The sequence below is a fragment of the Penicilliopsis zonata genome, assembly GCF_001890105.1.
Source record: "Penicilliopsis zonata CBS 506.65 unplaced genomic scaffold ASPZOscaffold_13, whole genome shotgun sequence".
Taxonomy (NCBI): domain Eukaryota; kingdom Fungi; phylum Ascomycota; class Eurotiomycetes; order Eurotiales; family Aspergillaceae; genus Penicilliopsis; species Penicilliopsis zonata.
The window spans coordinates 401,818-416,690 of NW_019208922.1; the positions used below are offsets into that span (position 1 = coordinate 401,818).

At 51.1% G+C, this 14,873-nt stretch overlaps 7 protein-coding genes across 7 annotated transcripts in view; 2 read left to right on the top strand and 5 right to left on the bottom strand.

Moving 5' to 3' along the window:
* Positions 1-187: 187 nt before the first annotated feature.
* On the bottom strand, positions 188-1,728 carry ASPZODRAFT_71037 (hypothetical protein; the record flags this gene model as incomplete). The annotated part of the gene is made up of 2 exons (XM_022729718.1): positions 188-1,527; positions 1,602-1,728. 2 exons carry the CDS (start codon positions 1,726-1,728, stop codon positions 188-190), a joined length of 1,467 nt encoding a protein of 488 aa, XP_022579178.1.
* Positions 1,729-1,976: 248 nt separating this feature from the next.
* Positions 1,977-4,661, bottom strand: ASPZODRAFT_18241 (hypothetical protein; the record flags this gene model as incomplete). The annotated part of the gene is made up of 4 exons (XM_022727184.1): positions 1,977-2,793; positions 2,845-3,874; positions 3,927-4,419; positions 4,500-4,661. The coding sequence occupies 4 exons, from the start codon at positions 4,659-4,661 to the stop codon at positions 1,977-1,979; spliced, it is 2,502 nt and encodes an 833-aa protein (XP_022579179.1).
* Positions 4,662-5,646: 985 nt separating this feature from the next.
* ASPZODRAFT_71496 (hypothetical protein) lies at positions 5,647-8,936 on the top strand (the record flags this gene model as incomplete). The annotated part of the gene is made up of 3 exons (XM_022729759.1): positions 5,647-6,541; positions 6,600-8,671; positions 8,730-8,936. 3 exons carry the CDS (start codon positions 5,647-5,649, stop codon positions 8,934-8,936), a joined length of 3,174 nt encoding a protein of 1,057 aa, XP_022579180.1.
* Positions 8,937-9,320: 384 nt separating this feature from the next.
* Positions 9,321-10,047, bottom strand: ASPZODRAFT_134756 (hypothetical protein). Its single transcript, XM_022723624.1, has 2 exons — positions 9,910-10,047; positions 9,321-9,793 (listed from the first exon to the last, which is right to left on the bottom strand). The coding sequence occupies exons 1-2, from the start codon at positions 9,990-9,992 to the stop codon at positions 9,487-9,489; spliced, it is 390 nt and encodes a 129-aa protein (XP_022579181.1). The 5' UTR covers positions 9,993-10,047; the 3' UTR covers positions 9,321-9,486.
* Positions 10,048-10,213: 166 nt separating this feature from the next.
* Positions 10,214-11,283, top strand: ASPZODRAFT_134757 (hypothetical protein). Its single transcript, XM_022723625.1, has one exon. The coding sequence runs from the start codon at positions 10,334-10,336 to the stop codon at positions 10,856-10,858; it is 525 nt and encodes a 174-aa protein (XP_022579182.1). The 5' UTR covers positions 10,214-10,333; the 3' UTR covers positions 10,859-11,283.
* A 13-nt stretch (positions 11,284-11,296) lies between these two features.
* On the bottom strand, positions 11,297-12,976 carry ASPZODRAFT_153573 (hypothetical protein; the record flags this gene model as incomplete). Its single annotated transcript, XM_022725988.1, has 5 exons — positions 11,297-11,529; positions 11,587-11,779; positions 11,834-12,580; positions 12,641-12,823; positions 12,962-12,976. 5 exons carry the CDS (start codon positions 12,974-12,976, stop codon positions 11,297-11,299), a joined length of 1,371 nt encoding a protein of 456 aa, XP_022579183.1.
* Positions 12,977-13,738: 762 nt separating this feature from the next.
* ASPZODRAFT_71158 (hypothetical protein) overlaps positions 13,739-14,873 on the bottom strand; it is a gene marked incomplete at both ends in the record, with an annotated part of 1,809 nt that continues 674 nt past the window's right edge. Inside the window, 2 exons of the mRNA XM_022729726.1 lie at positions 13,739-13,769; positions 13,847-14,833. Of these exons, the coding sequence (XP_022579184.1) occupies positions 13,739-13,769; positions 13,847-14,833 (1,018 nt within the window). The remainder of the gene's footprint in view (positions 13,770-13,846; positions 14,834-14,873) is intronic.

Sequence of the window (14,873 nt, forward strand, 5' to 3'; positions counted from 1 at the left end):
AAACTCGGGAGAACAACTTGCCAGTATCCCAATATCCAATGGATAGCGGTAATCTGGCAAAGATGACTCCCCCAAATTTACGCTCTATCAGAGAATCATAAACCATAGTACTGTACTTTTCACCACACACACAAACACACACAGGGAACGCCAAAACCAGAATATAAAATTATCCTCCCTTCCTCCTCTAAATTTTCGAGGGCAGCACACCTTCTCCACGATTGATTTGAAGCCGTTTGTCCTCGCCGGCACTGACAATGCCCACAGTTTTATCCCAGGAAACACCGAAGACCTTGACACCTTCGCCTCCGACCCGCTTGCTGTCTGCCTTGCCCTCTTCCTCCAGGCTCTTGCGGGAAATGGTGTAGACGCTTTCGCCTACCACGCCATCTTTGTCTGTCTTTGTGGACCGGATGTCCCAGATCCGGCAGGTTCCATCATGACTACCACTAATGAGACCGTAAGTGCTATGAGGGTCGCGGGATAAGGTCACCACGGCGTTGGTATGACCGCGAAGTGTCATCGCTGCCACAGTTGCCGCCGAAACCCGAGGGTCGATCAGCGTGATGTGACGGGCAGAAGTACCGGTGGCTAGGAGATGAACCTCGGGGAGGTGCTCGAGAGAAAGCAGCGAGTGGGACGTAGTACGAGTGTCCACGAGAGCGGAGGTGACGAGATCCCAGGTCCGCAGAGTGTGATCCCAAGACGTAGAGTATCCTACCGTCGAGTCCTTGGCATCAAAGATGGCAGCAGAAACCGGGGCGGTATGCCCAGAGAAGAGGGCCAGAGGGCCACGCTGCGGGGTGCTGACCGAAGGATTAAGCTTGCGTCTCTTGGAGCTTTTCGAAGCTTTCGATGGAAGTGCCTCTTCCGGTGCAGCGGGGGCATCCGACTTTTTCGTCGACCAGAACCCAACCGTGTGGTCATTAGAGGCAGAGAGAACGCGGTTCAGTGGCGCATGTACAGCTAGCGAGTTGATCCCAGACTTGTGGCCAAACAGTTCCAGCTGGGGGGAAATCTTTCCAGAGAACCCATCGTCATTTTCCACGTACTTCCACAGACGGACCGTCCGGTCCAGACCAGCCGATGCAATCTGGTTCGGAGTCACAAACTTCGCAGCCTTGATCGAGGCGCTATGCCCGCCTTCGGCTGGGGCCGGGGAAACGGCCAGAATCTGAGAAGACATATCCCACACTCGAAGCAGCCCGTCGTAACTACCGGACAAGATTCTTTCTTGGCCTTGCGAGACCGCCGAAGAGGCCCAGGATGCTGCGGGGGAAGTCGCCGAGAGGATATCCGTCGAGCTGACCCAATCGTCGTGCTCGAAGGATGCGATATGCAGTGGGGGAATAAGCGCTCGCACATATTCAACCTCGAGGGTCGTTTCTGCAGAGATACCATTCGCAGTCAAGTACTCGTCGATTGAGGTCCGCAGGAAAGTGCCGTTGATGAGAAATTCAAAGGGGATCGGCTTGTCGCTCCCAAGCAGATTGTTCACCAAGGTGGACAGCGCATATCGTCGGAGACCTATTCACCATCTCGATATCAGAAACAATCCCTTTTGCTTTTCAAGTTTCTAACCCCCTGGAACGAGCAAATACCTGTAGGGACAAGAATTGGTCCAGTGTTCTCTGGCAATGCAATGTCTTCCTGCTTGCTCGTCAGCTGCACACGAACCTGTCGCTGAACAGCCTGCGACGAAGCTGCAGCAGAAGATAAGCTGTCCATAATGAGATATCAAATTCTGCGACAGTCCAGCCGATGTTTTCAGGTCGGATTGCCTTATTGAAGTTGTCGCAGCTCTCGACCAAGCCTGCTCCGCCGAGTGAGAAAAAAATACGGCGGCCGAGGCGGCCACTTGCGCCAAGCGCGGAGAACCTCGTGTGGCGATTACAAAGCGATAAGGAGACGTTAGGACCAGTACTCTTAATGGGTCTATATATGCATTTTTGATAGTAGAATCTATAGGAAATATGCTATACCCTTGAGTTCCTTCGGATCTCTGCGATTGCTCTTCGCCGATGGTCGGATTCGGCAAATAATGCTTTGATCAAATCGACGACCTCGTCGGGCGAGAACTCCAAGCTGAGCTCACCTTCCAACCAGAGAAATTTGATGTCTGCAAGCGAGCTCTCGAGGATGTTGATGAGATATTGAAACTTCAGCCAGTTGCGAACGTAGACAGCTGTCATTGGCACAGCTTCGACGCCACTTGCCTTGTCTGGCGCGAATAGATCTTCCAACTTTGAAACTTGGTTGCAAAATTGGACAAGTCGTTGCGATTGAGGTTCCGAGATATCTCCAATATCTTCGATATCAATGATAATCTTATTGATCACCGTCGAAAGGAGTGATCCGATTGACTGGAGAAGGGCGGAATGAGAGAGAATGGGTTGCCATTCCTTGTAGACGTCCCGAATTCGGTCGACTGTGGCCGCGATAGCATTCTCGCATTCTCCAAGGAACGGCTGTTCTGAGCAGTGGTTGAACCCTTGGGCACCATCGAGTAGGTCGGCCGCAACGGTGCGCTGGGTTTGCATCTCTTTACTGTATGCTAGCTTGCCATATTTCTCCAGTGATTCGATGTCAGCGTTGAGTCTTGTGAGCTGGCGTTCCTCCGCCAGACCTTTCATCTGATCAGCTAGGTATAGACTGTCATTATAAAGGTACATTTGGCCAGAGTTTAGCTTGAGCGCGTAGAACGAAGAGGCGGTGGCCTTGAACATGGCAAGAATTAGCGTTGGCAAGGCAAGAAGACCGGCTCCAGATGCTGCAACGCGAGAGTTGGAATGGCTGGATATTGTTAGTGAATCCGAACCTCACGTTATCTCAATTATAACTTACGTATGCTGTGTCAGAGCTTCCGAGTCGACGATCTGCTGCTGAACAATTTGCAAGATCGATTCCGGTATATCTGTCACAGTGTATGTCTCCTTCAGAATCACTTCCCTCGGAGAGGATTGTTGAACCGAGACTTTTCCATTGGCAGAAACTTTTACCGGCGTTGTAGAGGACTGGACTTTATCGTCCTGCTTTTCTTCATCTTCGTCTCCCCAGCCCCAGGCGTCGGCACCATCGTCATCATCCTCCTCCGCAGGCTCCAGCACATCCTCTTTCACACCTTCCTTTTCCTCAACGGTCTCTTCATCATCGAGACCCCATGCACTAACGTCCTCTTCCTCTTCGACCCCAGGTATGGAAGTTTTTTCTTGTGCGTTGGCACCATCATTTACATCGTCCCAGCTCGCATCCCAGTCATCAGTAGAAGGCGCCTCCAGCAGGACTTCTTCAGCCTGAGCAACCTTTTCCTTCTCCACTCTTTCGACATGCTTTGTTGTGCCTTTGCTAGCGGCGAGAACTTTGCGAACCCTATCCAGTGAATCAACCCGTCGTCTGGTGAGCCAAAGTCGGGGAGCCTGGTTTATCCAAGCTCCAATCTCGTCTTGTCCCCGCCAACCCAGTGATTCAACTAGGTTGGTGAACTTCTGGGCATGTTCTAGGGTCTTCTCAAACTCATCAAGGCCATCAAGGTCGGTTGGTATGGTGGAGGACAACCAGGAGATGATCTTCGATAAGAGATTTGGAACAAAATAGTCCGATAGAGGGTTAGCAACTATTTCAGGGAGTGATTGGCGAAGGCATCCCAGCAAGTTAGATACGCCACCCAACAAGTCAGACACCGTCATTCTCGAAGGCTCTGAGTCCAAATAAATCCCATCACCACTGACATGGATCACCCGACTGTAGCCCTCGGAATTGGATGGTATTATGGGATCGATAATTGCGGTCACTAGGTCCTTTTGGAACCGATCAATGGCAGGCGTGAGAATATCAAGCCGTGACATAGCCAGAATCGTGTCCTCCAAACCGGTATCTACTTGGTAATCAGTGAGAAAAACAATACCACTGGGCCAACTGAATCATACCTTTCTGTAGAACTGCGAATTTGCCGTTTTCTTCGTCAATCTTGAGCTGGTTAGCCCATCGAAGACGGAGAGACTCGACAATCTCCTGACGCAGCCCAACAACATTCTCGGATAAAATCGCCTTCATATTTGTATTCAACCCGGAGATATCAAACTTCACAGTCTTCTCTGCGCCTTCCAGAATATCAATAGAGGCGATGATTTGCCCTTCGTTCAAAACTGCGCGCGCTGCGTCCAGCTGTTGTACGAGCCTCTGAACCTCCTCGAGTGTGCTGGTAACAGCCTGGTTGAAAGAAATCTCCGTTTCAATAAGTCGCACTTTAGCCGCTGCATCCTCAACCATCGACTCAAGCGGTTTGGTCTTCTCATGTTGGGCGACAATCTCCCGTGCTGTCACTCTTGACCGTTCGATATCCGCATGGAGCTGTCGCGCTTGCGAAATCCATCCCTCGGCGTTGAATATATTCTCTCGACTCAGTGAGCTTATTTCTTGCTGCATGAAAAGAAAATTTCGGTTTAGTCTTGCGTTGCCCTTTTTATAGAATGTGCGCGCAAATAACAACACTCTCTTACCTCTACTTCCTCCCTAGCTGCGGACAACAACTGCAATTCCGCTGCGAGTGCCGACGCAGGAATTTCCGATGCAACCACATCCTCTGATTCGGGATATTTGCCTTCCGTGACGAAGTTCAACACTGCCTGGCATGCCTCGTCATCCAGCACTTTGGAGCCCATGATCCGAACTGCTATCCAGTGCGCGTTGAGTTAGAGCTGCTTCGTTACCAATATGCCTTGCCTACAAGGACCTCTGAGACCCAATTAGAGCCCAGTGATGCAATAAAGCAGAGAGAAAGAGTAATAAGAGAACGCCGTCCCAAAGACGAAACTTGTCTAGTTGGTCTTTCCACGGCCAGCATTAAATGCATAGAGAGCCGCCATGTGACTTGGCGTCACCGCCTGCGCTCAAGCTTGCCCCTCACCAGCCTTATACGTGGGCATGGGAGCCACAGGGTTATGAATAGTACAGAGACTTTTCTGTCATGAAAGCAGCTGGCTCACGGTTTCTCCCCCTCTTCTTGTCAGCGACAGGAGGTTCCCTCGGCGTTTGGAGTGTGTGTGGAGTGTCTGGTCTACAAACCCGGCTCCATTTCTCGGGTTGATCAGTTAGGGAGCCGAACCCAGACCCAGAAGCGGACGCTTCCACAACGTTCTGGTCAGCAACAGGGTCGTTTTCACCTCGTCGAGGATTTCCACCGTGTTGTCCCATTCTGTCTTTCGCTGCCTACGCTGGGCAAAGTTTGTTCGGATCAAGTGAGTGCTGCTGCTGTTCCAGCGCCAAACCAAAAATTGCTTGTTTTATGACCCTCGACACACCGGCATGTCCTGTCTGGTGGGCAATCAAGCATGGCCCGGGGTCTTCAAACCATTGCAGTGCTGTGGTTTCTCCCATTGTTTATTCTAATCGTCTCTCGATTATGGAACGGGTGCATATCCCGCCTTTTGCTACAACCTCTCAGACTTAGGACAGAGAGAGAGCCATGGAGTTGTTTATGAAACCTATTTTTGATCTTGCCTATGCGACTAGTGAACCGGGTCATACTCTTTTCTCATTCAGACGCGCTGACCTGAACCCAGAACAGCACATTTGCCAAAGACTATTGGAATCGGCTTCCCCGTAAGACTCAACTTCCGTCAATTCTCCACTCCGTCACTCTTCATCATGGCGCCGTCAAGCCAAACGAGCTCCTTCAGACTACTCCAGAAATTCAAACCTGACTATTCTCCGAGTGAGTTTACTCAGTATGAATCAGAGAGGACGGGCATGAGGGTAGTGGTCATTGACCAAAAGGGTCCCAAGGTGACTGGTTATTTCGTGCTCGCCACGGAGATCCATGATGACTCTGGAGCTCCTCATACGCTTGAGCACCTGTGCTTTATGGGGTCGCGGAACTATAGATACAAAGGATTTCTGGATAAGCTTGCCACTCGGGTGTACTCTGATACCAACGCCTGGACAGCGACGGACCACACAGCATACACTCTGGATACGGCTGGTTGGGAGGGTTTTGCGACCATTCTTCCAGTATACCTCGAGCATGTCATTGCCCCGACATTGACCGATGAGGGATGCTACACTGAAGTGCATCACGTCGACGGCGCCGGAAACGATGCAGGTGTTGTCTACTCTGAGATGCAAGGTGTGCAGAACAACGCCGCCGAACTGATTGATCTCAGTGCACGGAGGCTGCTGTATCCGGAGGGTGTCGGTTTTCGCTATGAAACTGGCGGTATGATGGAACAACTGCGCGTTCTCACTGCGGAGAGAATAAGGGATTTCCATCGGGAAATGTATCAACCCAAAAATTTGTGCTTGGTGATCACTGGAGAAGTGGACCACACCAATATGCTGGAGATCTTGGACAAGTTTGAAAGTACGATTCTAGATATCATCCCAAGTCCAGGAGCACCCTTCAAAAGGCCTTGGGTCGAGTCTAAGCAGGCGCCGCCTGTGGAGAAGACGATTATCCAGAAGGTTGAATTTCCGGAAGAAGATGAGTCCTTTGGAGAAGTCGAGATTAGATTTCTCGGGCCTGATTGCACTGATCCCGTCCAAAGTGAGTACTCAAATCCAAACAGTGATGCTACTTGGAAATTTTTCTTATCGTTTAATAGCCGGAGCGGTGAATGTTGTGCTGTTGTATCTATCTGGCTCTTCTGCTTCTCTTCTGGAGAACACTTTAGTGGAGAAGGAGCAAGTTGCCAGTGCCGTCTATTACTCCACCGAGGATCATCCAAGCATCGAAATCCGATTCACCTTGACCAGTGTGGAGACAAAGAAACTCGCACAGGTGGAGAAGAGATTCTTCGAGGTTTTGAAGGAGGCCATGGAGAAGAAGCTTGATATGAAATATCTGCGTGAGTGTATCGACCGACAGCGGCGTACCTGGAAGTTCTCCACCGAAAACTCGGCCTCCTCGTTTGCCGAATACGTGATTTCAGACTTCTTGTTTGGAAAAAGAGATGGCTCGACAATGTTGGATGTTGCAAGCTTGAAAGAGTATGATGTCCTTGAAAAATGGAGCGAAGATCAGTGGCGTACTTTCATCAAGAAGTGGATTGCCGATGCGCCTCATATCTCAATTCTCGGTGTTCCTTCTATAAAACTGTCTGAAAAGCTCAAGGAGGAGGAAGAGGCCCGCGTTGCAGAACAAAAAGAACGACTCGGTGAAGATGGCTTAAAAAGGCTTGCTGAGAAGCTGGAAAGAGCGAAGGTTGAAAATGACAAGGAAATACCTAAGGAGATGCTGGCCGAATTCGCAATTCCCGGAACCGACTCGATTCATTTCGTAGAGACTACGACGGCTCGATCTGGTGCTGCTCTGAAAGCTGGACGCCCGGGCCACAAGATCCAGAAGCTGGTGGATAACGACGACTCAAGTCTTCCACTCTTCATACACTTCGAGCACATTGAGAGCAGCTTCGTTCAGCTCTCGCTTCTTATCTCGGCTCAATCAATTGATGTGCAGCTTCGCCCACTTCTCTCTGTGTACACAGAAGCTTTCTTCAACCTGCCCATCGAGCGCGATGGAAAGACAATCAACTTTGAGCAGGTCGTGGTTGAACTTGAAAGAGATACCGTTGGCTACTCCATGGAGGGGGGCAGAAACCTGGGTAACTCGGAGATGCTTCGTATCTCGTTCCAAGTGGAACTGGAAAAATATAGCACGGCTATTGCCTGGATCCAGGAACTGTCTTGGAACACCGTGTTTGATGTTGAGAGACTCCGAGCGATCGCCAGCCGACTGCTCTCCGATGTACCGGATGCGAAGCGCAGCGGAGATGACATGCTGGCAGCAGTACATGTCATGGTCCATTATGCACCGGAGTCAATCGTGCGCGCTCGGAGCACACTGGTGAAAGCCCGGTATCTCAAGCGTGTCAAGAAGCTTCTTGCCGACCAACCATCCCTGGTTGTAGAGCGTATGGAAGAAATTAGGAAGTCTCTCTTCAAATTTGAGAACATCCGGGTCCTGGTCATTGCCGACCTTGAGAAACTGCGCAACCCCGTTTCTTCCTGGAAGTCGTTTTCTGAACGTCTTGGAGCCACCGCATCTCTCCAGCCTATCACCGATCGTCGAGCACTGCTGAGCGAGGCGGGAAAGAGCCTGGGCAAGAAGGCCTACGTGGTTCCGATGCCCACGATTGACTCGTCCTTTGCCTACGCCTCTGCAAGAGGTCTGGACTCGTACGACCACCCTAAGCTTCCGGCCTTGTTGGTCGCGAACGCATACATGAACTCAGTGGAAGGTCCCCTCTGGGTAGCTGTCCGCGGCAAGGGCCTGGCTTATGGCGCGAAATTCGCGTACAACATCGATACTGGCTTTGTCAATTATGACGTTTACCGGTCTCCTAATGTTTCCAAGGCATTCACTGCCGGCAAGAAAATTGTTGAGGACCACCTGTCTGGCGAGACGCCGTTCGACCCGATGATGTTGGAGGGTGCTATCAGTAGCATCGTGGTGGGCTTTGCCAATGAACAAGCTACGGTTGCGAATGCCGCACAGGGCAGTTTCACCCGCCAGGTTGTACGCAACCTGCCAAGCGACTACAAGGAGAAAATGCTTAAGAAGGTTCGTGGGATTAGCGTGGAGGAGGTCAAGGAAGCGTTACGCGACATCATCCTTCCTCTCTTCAACCCCGAAAGCGCCAACATTGTCATCACCTGTGCGACTGTACTTGAAGAGGTAGGAATTATCTGCTTAATGGGGTCTGGGTCAAGATTTGCTAACCCGTTGATAATAGACGATCAAGGAAGGACTCGAGGCTTCTGGATTTTCTCCTGTTTCTCAAGGTCTGAAGGAGTTTGAAGACGACTATGGACTGAAGCTCGATGGAGACGAAGCCGATGACAACGACGATGACGACGACGACGACGATGATGACAGCGACGATGATGAAGAGTATGAATCGGGGTCGGACGATGATGACGAGGAGGATGATTCCGAGTAGACATTGAGTAATGATTTCTATAGCGGCCAGAATCAGTGATGTTGTAATCTGGAATAATAGACGATTCCGAATTATTGCTGAACAGTCAGCTTTCTAGACAATCTAGCTAGATCATCCGTCAAGGTGCTTTATAGAAACACGATATTCCGTCGGTGTCAACTTTCAACAATATATAAGTGATAGTCTGTAACAATACTCTTAACACGTTGGATCGGCCACAACCGGAGACAAATAAAAGAGAAAAAAACCACCCATTTATCGAGATAACACTATTTTTGTCCACATAGGAACATGATACAAGAAGCTGGTAAGAGGAATATGATAATAGTTGTATTTTACAAAAGAGGCAGTATAAGTATAACCTATGCAACACCGACATTTTACATCAATTACCTTGATGCTCAGGACCGCATATCAAACAACCAAGGACGCAAAGAGAGATATCACGCAAGAGTCTCGAGTTTGAATATCGTGTGTCCAAACACAAAAAAATACAGGTGACCCGTTCCACACCGGCCTGGACTGACTGAAGGCTCCGGCCATCAACCCCTCACCAACTCAGGAACTTCCTCCCCTTTGCCTTTCGCCTCATCAGAATGTTTCTCCCTCCCCGCGACCGTAGACGTGCCAGGAAGCCATGGCGGCGCTTCTGCACCCTCCGCGAGGGGTTGTAGGTTGATCGCTTGCCGGCGAGGCAAGCGCTAGCAGAGAAGGACCGGGTTTGCAGTGCACCTAACGCGGAGGGTACAGCTGTGCGGTATCTGGAGAGAGTCCCTTGGGAGAGAATGGAGGGGAGAGCAGAGGAAAATGTGCGGATGGAGGATGTGGTGGAGGAGGTTGGTATTGAAGCTTGAAGTCTGCGTGCGCGTTTCATGTCAGCAGCTGCTTATCTTGAACCCAGAGTATTGAAAAGAAACAATTCCAGAATCGACATAATCCCGCAAGAAACGTTTGCCATCTCGTCAGCTCGTACCTTGTTGTCATCTGAGATCCGAACATCAAGCACCGGACCGGTGAGGCCAGGGCCCTGCACCGCAAGCCGAGCATGTTGAGCATTTGGACTGCTGCACGAGAATGGGGAAGTTGTCGAAGCGCTTCAAGTATGAGATCAGCTATCGAGAATAGCGTCCTAGCGTCGCCTGTGTTGCGATTTGATGGAGCTGTCGTTGTCGTTCCGCCGCGTGGAGTCGAAAATTGACCTCCGAGAAACCGCCAGAGCACGGGCCATCGAAAGTTTTCTCGGGAACATCTTGACCTGATAATTCTTGCTTCCAACGACTTCGGAGGACAATTGAATTACAGAGATCCTTTCACATCTCGTTGACCATAAACTCAGTTTCATTTTTTTTAAATCTTGATATAGCCTGTCTCCTGAAGGATCTAAATCGCCCATCACAATGTCAGCCCAGGGCCCTAACCCTCTTCCCCCGACGACCATCCTCTCGACGAGACCCATCTCACAGTCCGCTGCACACGACTTCCTCGCCGCTTATCTCGACCGCGCTGCCACAGACCCCGCGCTGCAGCCTAATGCCTCCATTAGCGAACATGGCCCCGTCTCGCGCACCACCGCCGCGGCGCCAAATCTGATCCTGCACAATCTGAAGCGCGTACAAGCAGGGCTCGCCGGGGAGGTGCTTGGCCGTGATCTGACATTCATCAAGCTTGGAGAGGACGGCAACGCACAGGTGGTCACCGTCGACCCTAGCGCGGACGAGAATGCCCTCGCGCAGAAAGCAGAGGGAGAGGGCTGGGAGGATGCTCAGCAGTGGCAGCAGAGGGACGAGGAGGCAGATGCTGCGCCCCAGGATGCGTCTGAAGATCCTACAGCTGGCGCGCTGGACAAGGAGGAGAGAAAGCGCAAGAAGAAAGAGCGCCGGTTAGCGGAGAAGAGGGCCAAAGCCAACGCTACAGAGGAGTAACGAGGGAAAGGAAGGAAAGAAAGAAAGAAAGGAAGGAAGGAAGAAATAATAGAAAGAGGTTTATAAAAGTTGGCATTGACTGGCGTTTTACGACATTACGATATCATTTGCTTTCATTGGGGGTTTTATTTTTTTTCTTGTATTATCATTCCAAGACAAAGAGAGACGCAGCTGTGTCTGTCTGCGTGTCCCTTGAGGACAGCCTGGCAGCCTGGTAGCCCGGGCTGATGCTGCTCAAAGAAAAAAGAAGTGATATTGATGAAAACTTAAAATCCTGTGTTTTCAAACAACCTTTCCTATGCCATCTCTTTTAGGGAAAAAAAAAACCAGACCGACGCCTCTGCCACCTTTCGACACCTCCTGGGAGACCATAACACCAGACGAGTGAAAAAAGAAAACAAGAGGGTAAATGAAGAAACGGGGAATGGCGGTGCAACTCTAGAGCTCTCGGTCAGCCGCCTTGACGGGCTTGTCGCTGTCCTCTGCCTTGGCGTCGGTGACCTTTCCGCCCTTCCAGCCAAGAGCGCCCAGGCGCTCAGGGAGGATAGGGTGCGAGTAGTGGTAGCTGGCATACATCCAATCCGCTTCCATGGTGCTCAAGTTCTGGATTTGAAGCTTCAGGAGTGAGCGGGCAAGTTCATCTGAGTATCCGAGCTTCTGAGCAAATGCATCTAGAGGAATGTTAGCCTGTTCTAGATTTTAGAACAAATGTATGATATGAATCGTACCAGCTTCAAACTCAAACTTCCGGCTGAGAATATTCATCAGCAGCTTCACCACGGCATCCATGGGGGCGAGAGCATCAGAAAACAACAGGAACCCGATCATGATGGGCTGCTCCTTGAAGAAGCCGAAAGACTGATACAAAGACTGGTTGTTGACAAAGACCGAGAAGAGAGCGAAGATGTAGAACATGTGGAACTAGAAATGTTAGCAAGAGCGGTTCCTTTGGGGGAGGGGTTTAAATCTGCATACCTGAGCGATACCAAAGAGCTTGGTGGTGTGGCTGAGACTCCAGTGACCGAGTTCATGGCTGAGGACAGCAACGACTTCTTGGGGTTCACTCTTCTCGATCAGGGTGTCGTAGATGACGATGTGCTTCTTCCACGGCAGGCCATAGAAGTAAGCGTTGCTGTGGGCGCTGCGCTTGCTGCCATCGATGACGTACAGCTCGGAAAGAGGGAACTTGAGCTTGCGGGCCAGCTGCTCCACGCCGGTCTTCAGATCACCGGGCTCCAAGGGGGAAAGTTTGTTGAACAGAGGCAAGATGACGATCGGGTAAATGGTGATGGCAAAGATTTGGACGAAGACACCAAACAGCCACAGGTAGTAGAAGAAGGAGTTGCCGGTCTTCTGGACGATCTTGAGCACCGCGCTGATGATTGGCGCACCCAGAACGACCCCCAGCATCTGACCCTTGAGCATGTCCGTCACCCAAAGCTTGACAGTCTGCTTGTTGAACCCGAACTTCTCCTCGAGAACAAAGGTGTTGTAATAGGCGACCGGCAGGGACAAAACGGTGGAGATCAGGTTGAACGCAAAGATGAACAGCAGGGTCTGGGAAATCTCTCCCTGGAATCGAGCAGGCAAATATTGCGAGAGGAGCAGGCCGCTAAAACCCCAGAGCTTGGGCAACACGTCACCGTAGATGAAGGCCAGATTCTGGATTTGTCCGTAGAGACCCGAAATGAAGCCAAACTTGGCTTTGGCGCGACTGTATGCCTAGACACGGGGGATCAGAACAGACAGCTACTATAAACCGCCCCAAAATAATAAGCATACCTGGCTCTCATCATAAACCTTTTGAGACACTTCACCCTCCAGCACCTTGGGTAGTTTGGTCCGCTGCAGCACCTTGTACTGCCGGAACGACAGCAGTCCCTCTAGGACATATTGCCCCACGGAGAACCCCACGAGGACAGTCTTCCACGGGAATAACGGCCGGTCTAATAGACGTGCGAGTTGCTATTGTTGAAGTATCGTATTAGCAGTGGTCTGCAATGTCAAGGCAAGCCGTCATCGCGCAGCGGGGAGGACAGGTGGTCGAATTCCAACCTTCCACACGCAGCGACAGCACCTCTTTTTTTTGGAGCTTCAACTTACCTCGAGGATATACATGGCTTCAGGAGTGTGACGCAACAACAGAACCTGGAGATGGTGCTGTGTTGTTGTCAAAGAAAGGGGGGGGGGGGGGGGATTCTTTAAGAAGTACTCCGAAGCACTTCGGAGTAAAAAACAATGACGCGCTGCGGCGGGCGTTTTAGTTTGGTCGTGCAGGCGGCCGCTTTGTTCCAGGGACAATACGCGAGACAATATCAACGCAACAGCGGATATTGATTTTGAACGATTTAAATATTATTTTTTTCAAGTACATTTTCAATGACCAGGAGCTTATCCGTAATGAATATCATGGCTATTGACTGCTTTTTCTCATCTCGTCGTTTCCCTATATAAGCAATCCACCTAGGTACATGTAGGAAAAAGGTAGGCTTCAGCAAAGAGGAAAATTTCTCCACCGTGCACCTCGTAAAAGACATCAAAGAAATAGATGGAATCAAGGATCTATGCTCCGTCGTCTCCGCGCTTCCTTCCGCGTACCAGCCAGCCACCCTTATCCAAGGCTGGATGATGCGTGGGAATCCTGCGTTTTTCTATCTGGAGGGTAAACATTCGACCGACGCTGCTCGCAGCCTTTCTTCTCAACCAACTTCAGTCGTGACCGTAAAACACTTTTTTAATTTTCTGGTATTCGCTAGATGTAAATGTGTCATGTTGCAAGAGTAGCTCTGTAACGGAGTCTTCCCAAGTCTCTCTCACAAGTCTCACTCTGCTCGACAGAACTCACCCAGCAGTCCATTTTCTCATCGCGTTCAACGGAATCTAGTTCAGGATGGGCTCGAGGGTGTTACCGCTAAAGAGAGAGAGAGAGAGTCAGCCATCGCAATTCCACCGTAGGCTAAAAAAAAAACACAACAACAGAACACTTACGCAACAATGTTAGCCCATCCGATCAGACGCCAGTGCTTGTCAATTCTGCGACTGATGGCGATCTTCTCGCCAATCTCTGTACAAGCCGGGCTGGTGAGACTCAGCTTCGCAGCATCGGCCTTGACACCCATGACCTTGGCGCCGGTGGCGGTGGAACCGATGTTGACCATGAGCACTTCGTTCTTGGTCAGCTTGCTAACCTTGGCCTGCTTGCCGTCGGCGGTCTTGACACCCAGCAGGCGGCGCAGAAGGAAGTAGTTGACCTCGATCTCGGTGTAAATGGCGGGGAGGCGGCCACGGTGACCCAGGACGAAACCGACGAGACGATCAGCACGGCACAGCGTAGGGTCGACGCGGGTACCGACACCAATCAGACCACCGGGCACGGCAAACCTCAGGTCATTGTGTTCGGCGAACAGGGAGACGATGCGCGAGAAGATAGGGCGGCACTGGATCTTGCCATTCTCGTCCTTGGTGACCAGACCGGGGCGGATTTCGATCTCGTCATTCAGCTTGAGCACACCAGTCAAGATGGAACCACCAGCGACACCACCCTTGAGCTCGTCAATTTCCGCACCAGGCTTGTTCACGTCGAACGAACGGATGACCATCATGTGAGGCGAGGCGGTGAAGTCACGGACGGGCACAGGGATGTGCGAGACCAGGTACTCGTTGACAGCGTCAATGTTGTACTTCAACTGCGCGGAGATGGGGATGATGGGAGAGCCATCAGCGACGGTTCCGCGGATGAACTTGAGGATGGACTGGTAATGTTGCAACGCGCCCTCCTCTCTCATCAGATCGACCTTGTTTTGCAGGATGATGATGTGACTGAGTTTCATGATTTCAATCGCAGCCAAGTGCTCGGAGGTCTGAGGCTGCGGGCAAACTTCATTGCCGGCAATCAGGAGGAGAGCGGCGTCCATGACGGCGGCGCCGGACAACATAGTACTCATCAGAATATCGTGCCCAGGGCAATCGACGAACCTGGTTGGGAGCGTCAGTATTAGTCCACGCCGTTGGGGGG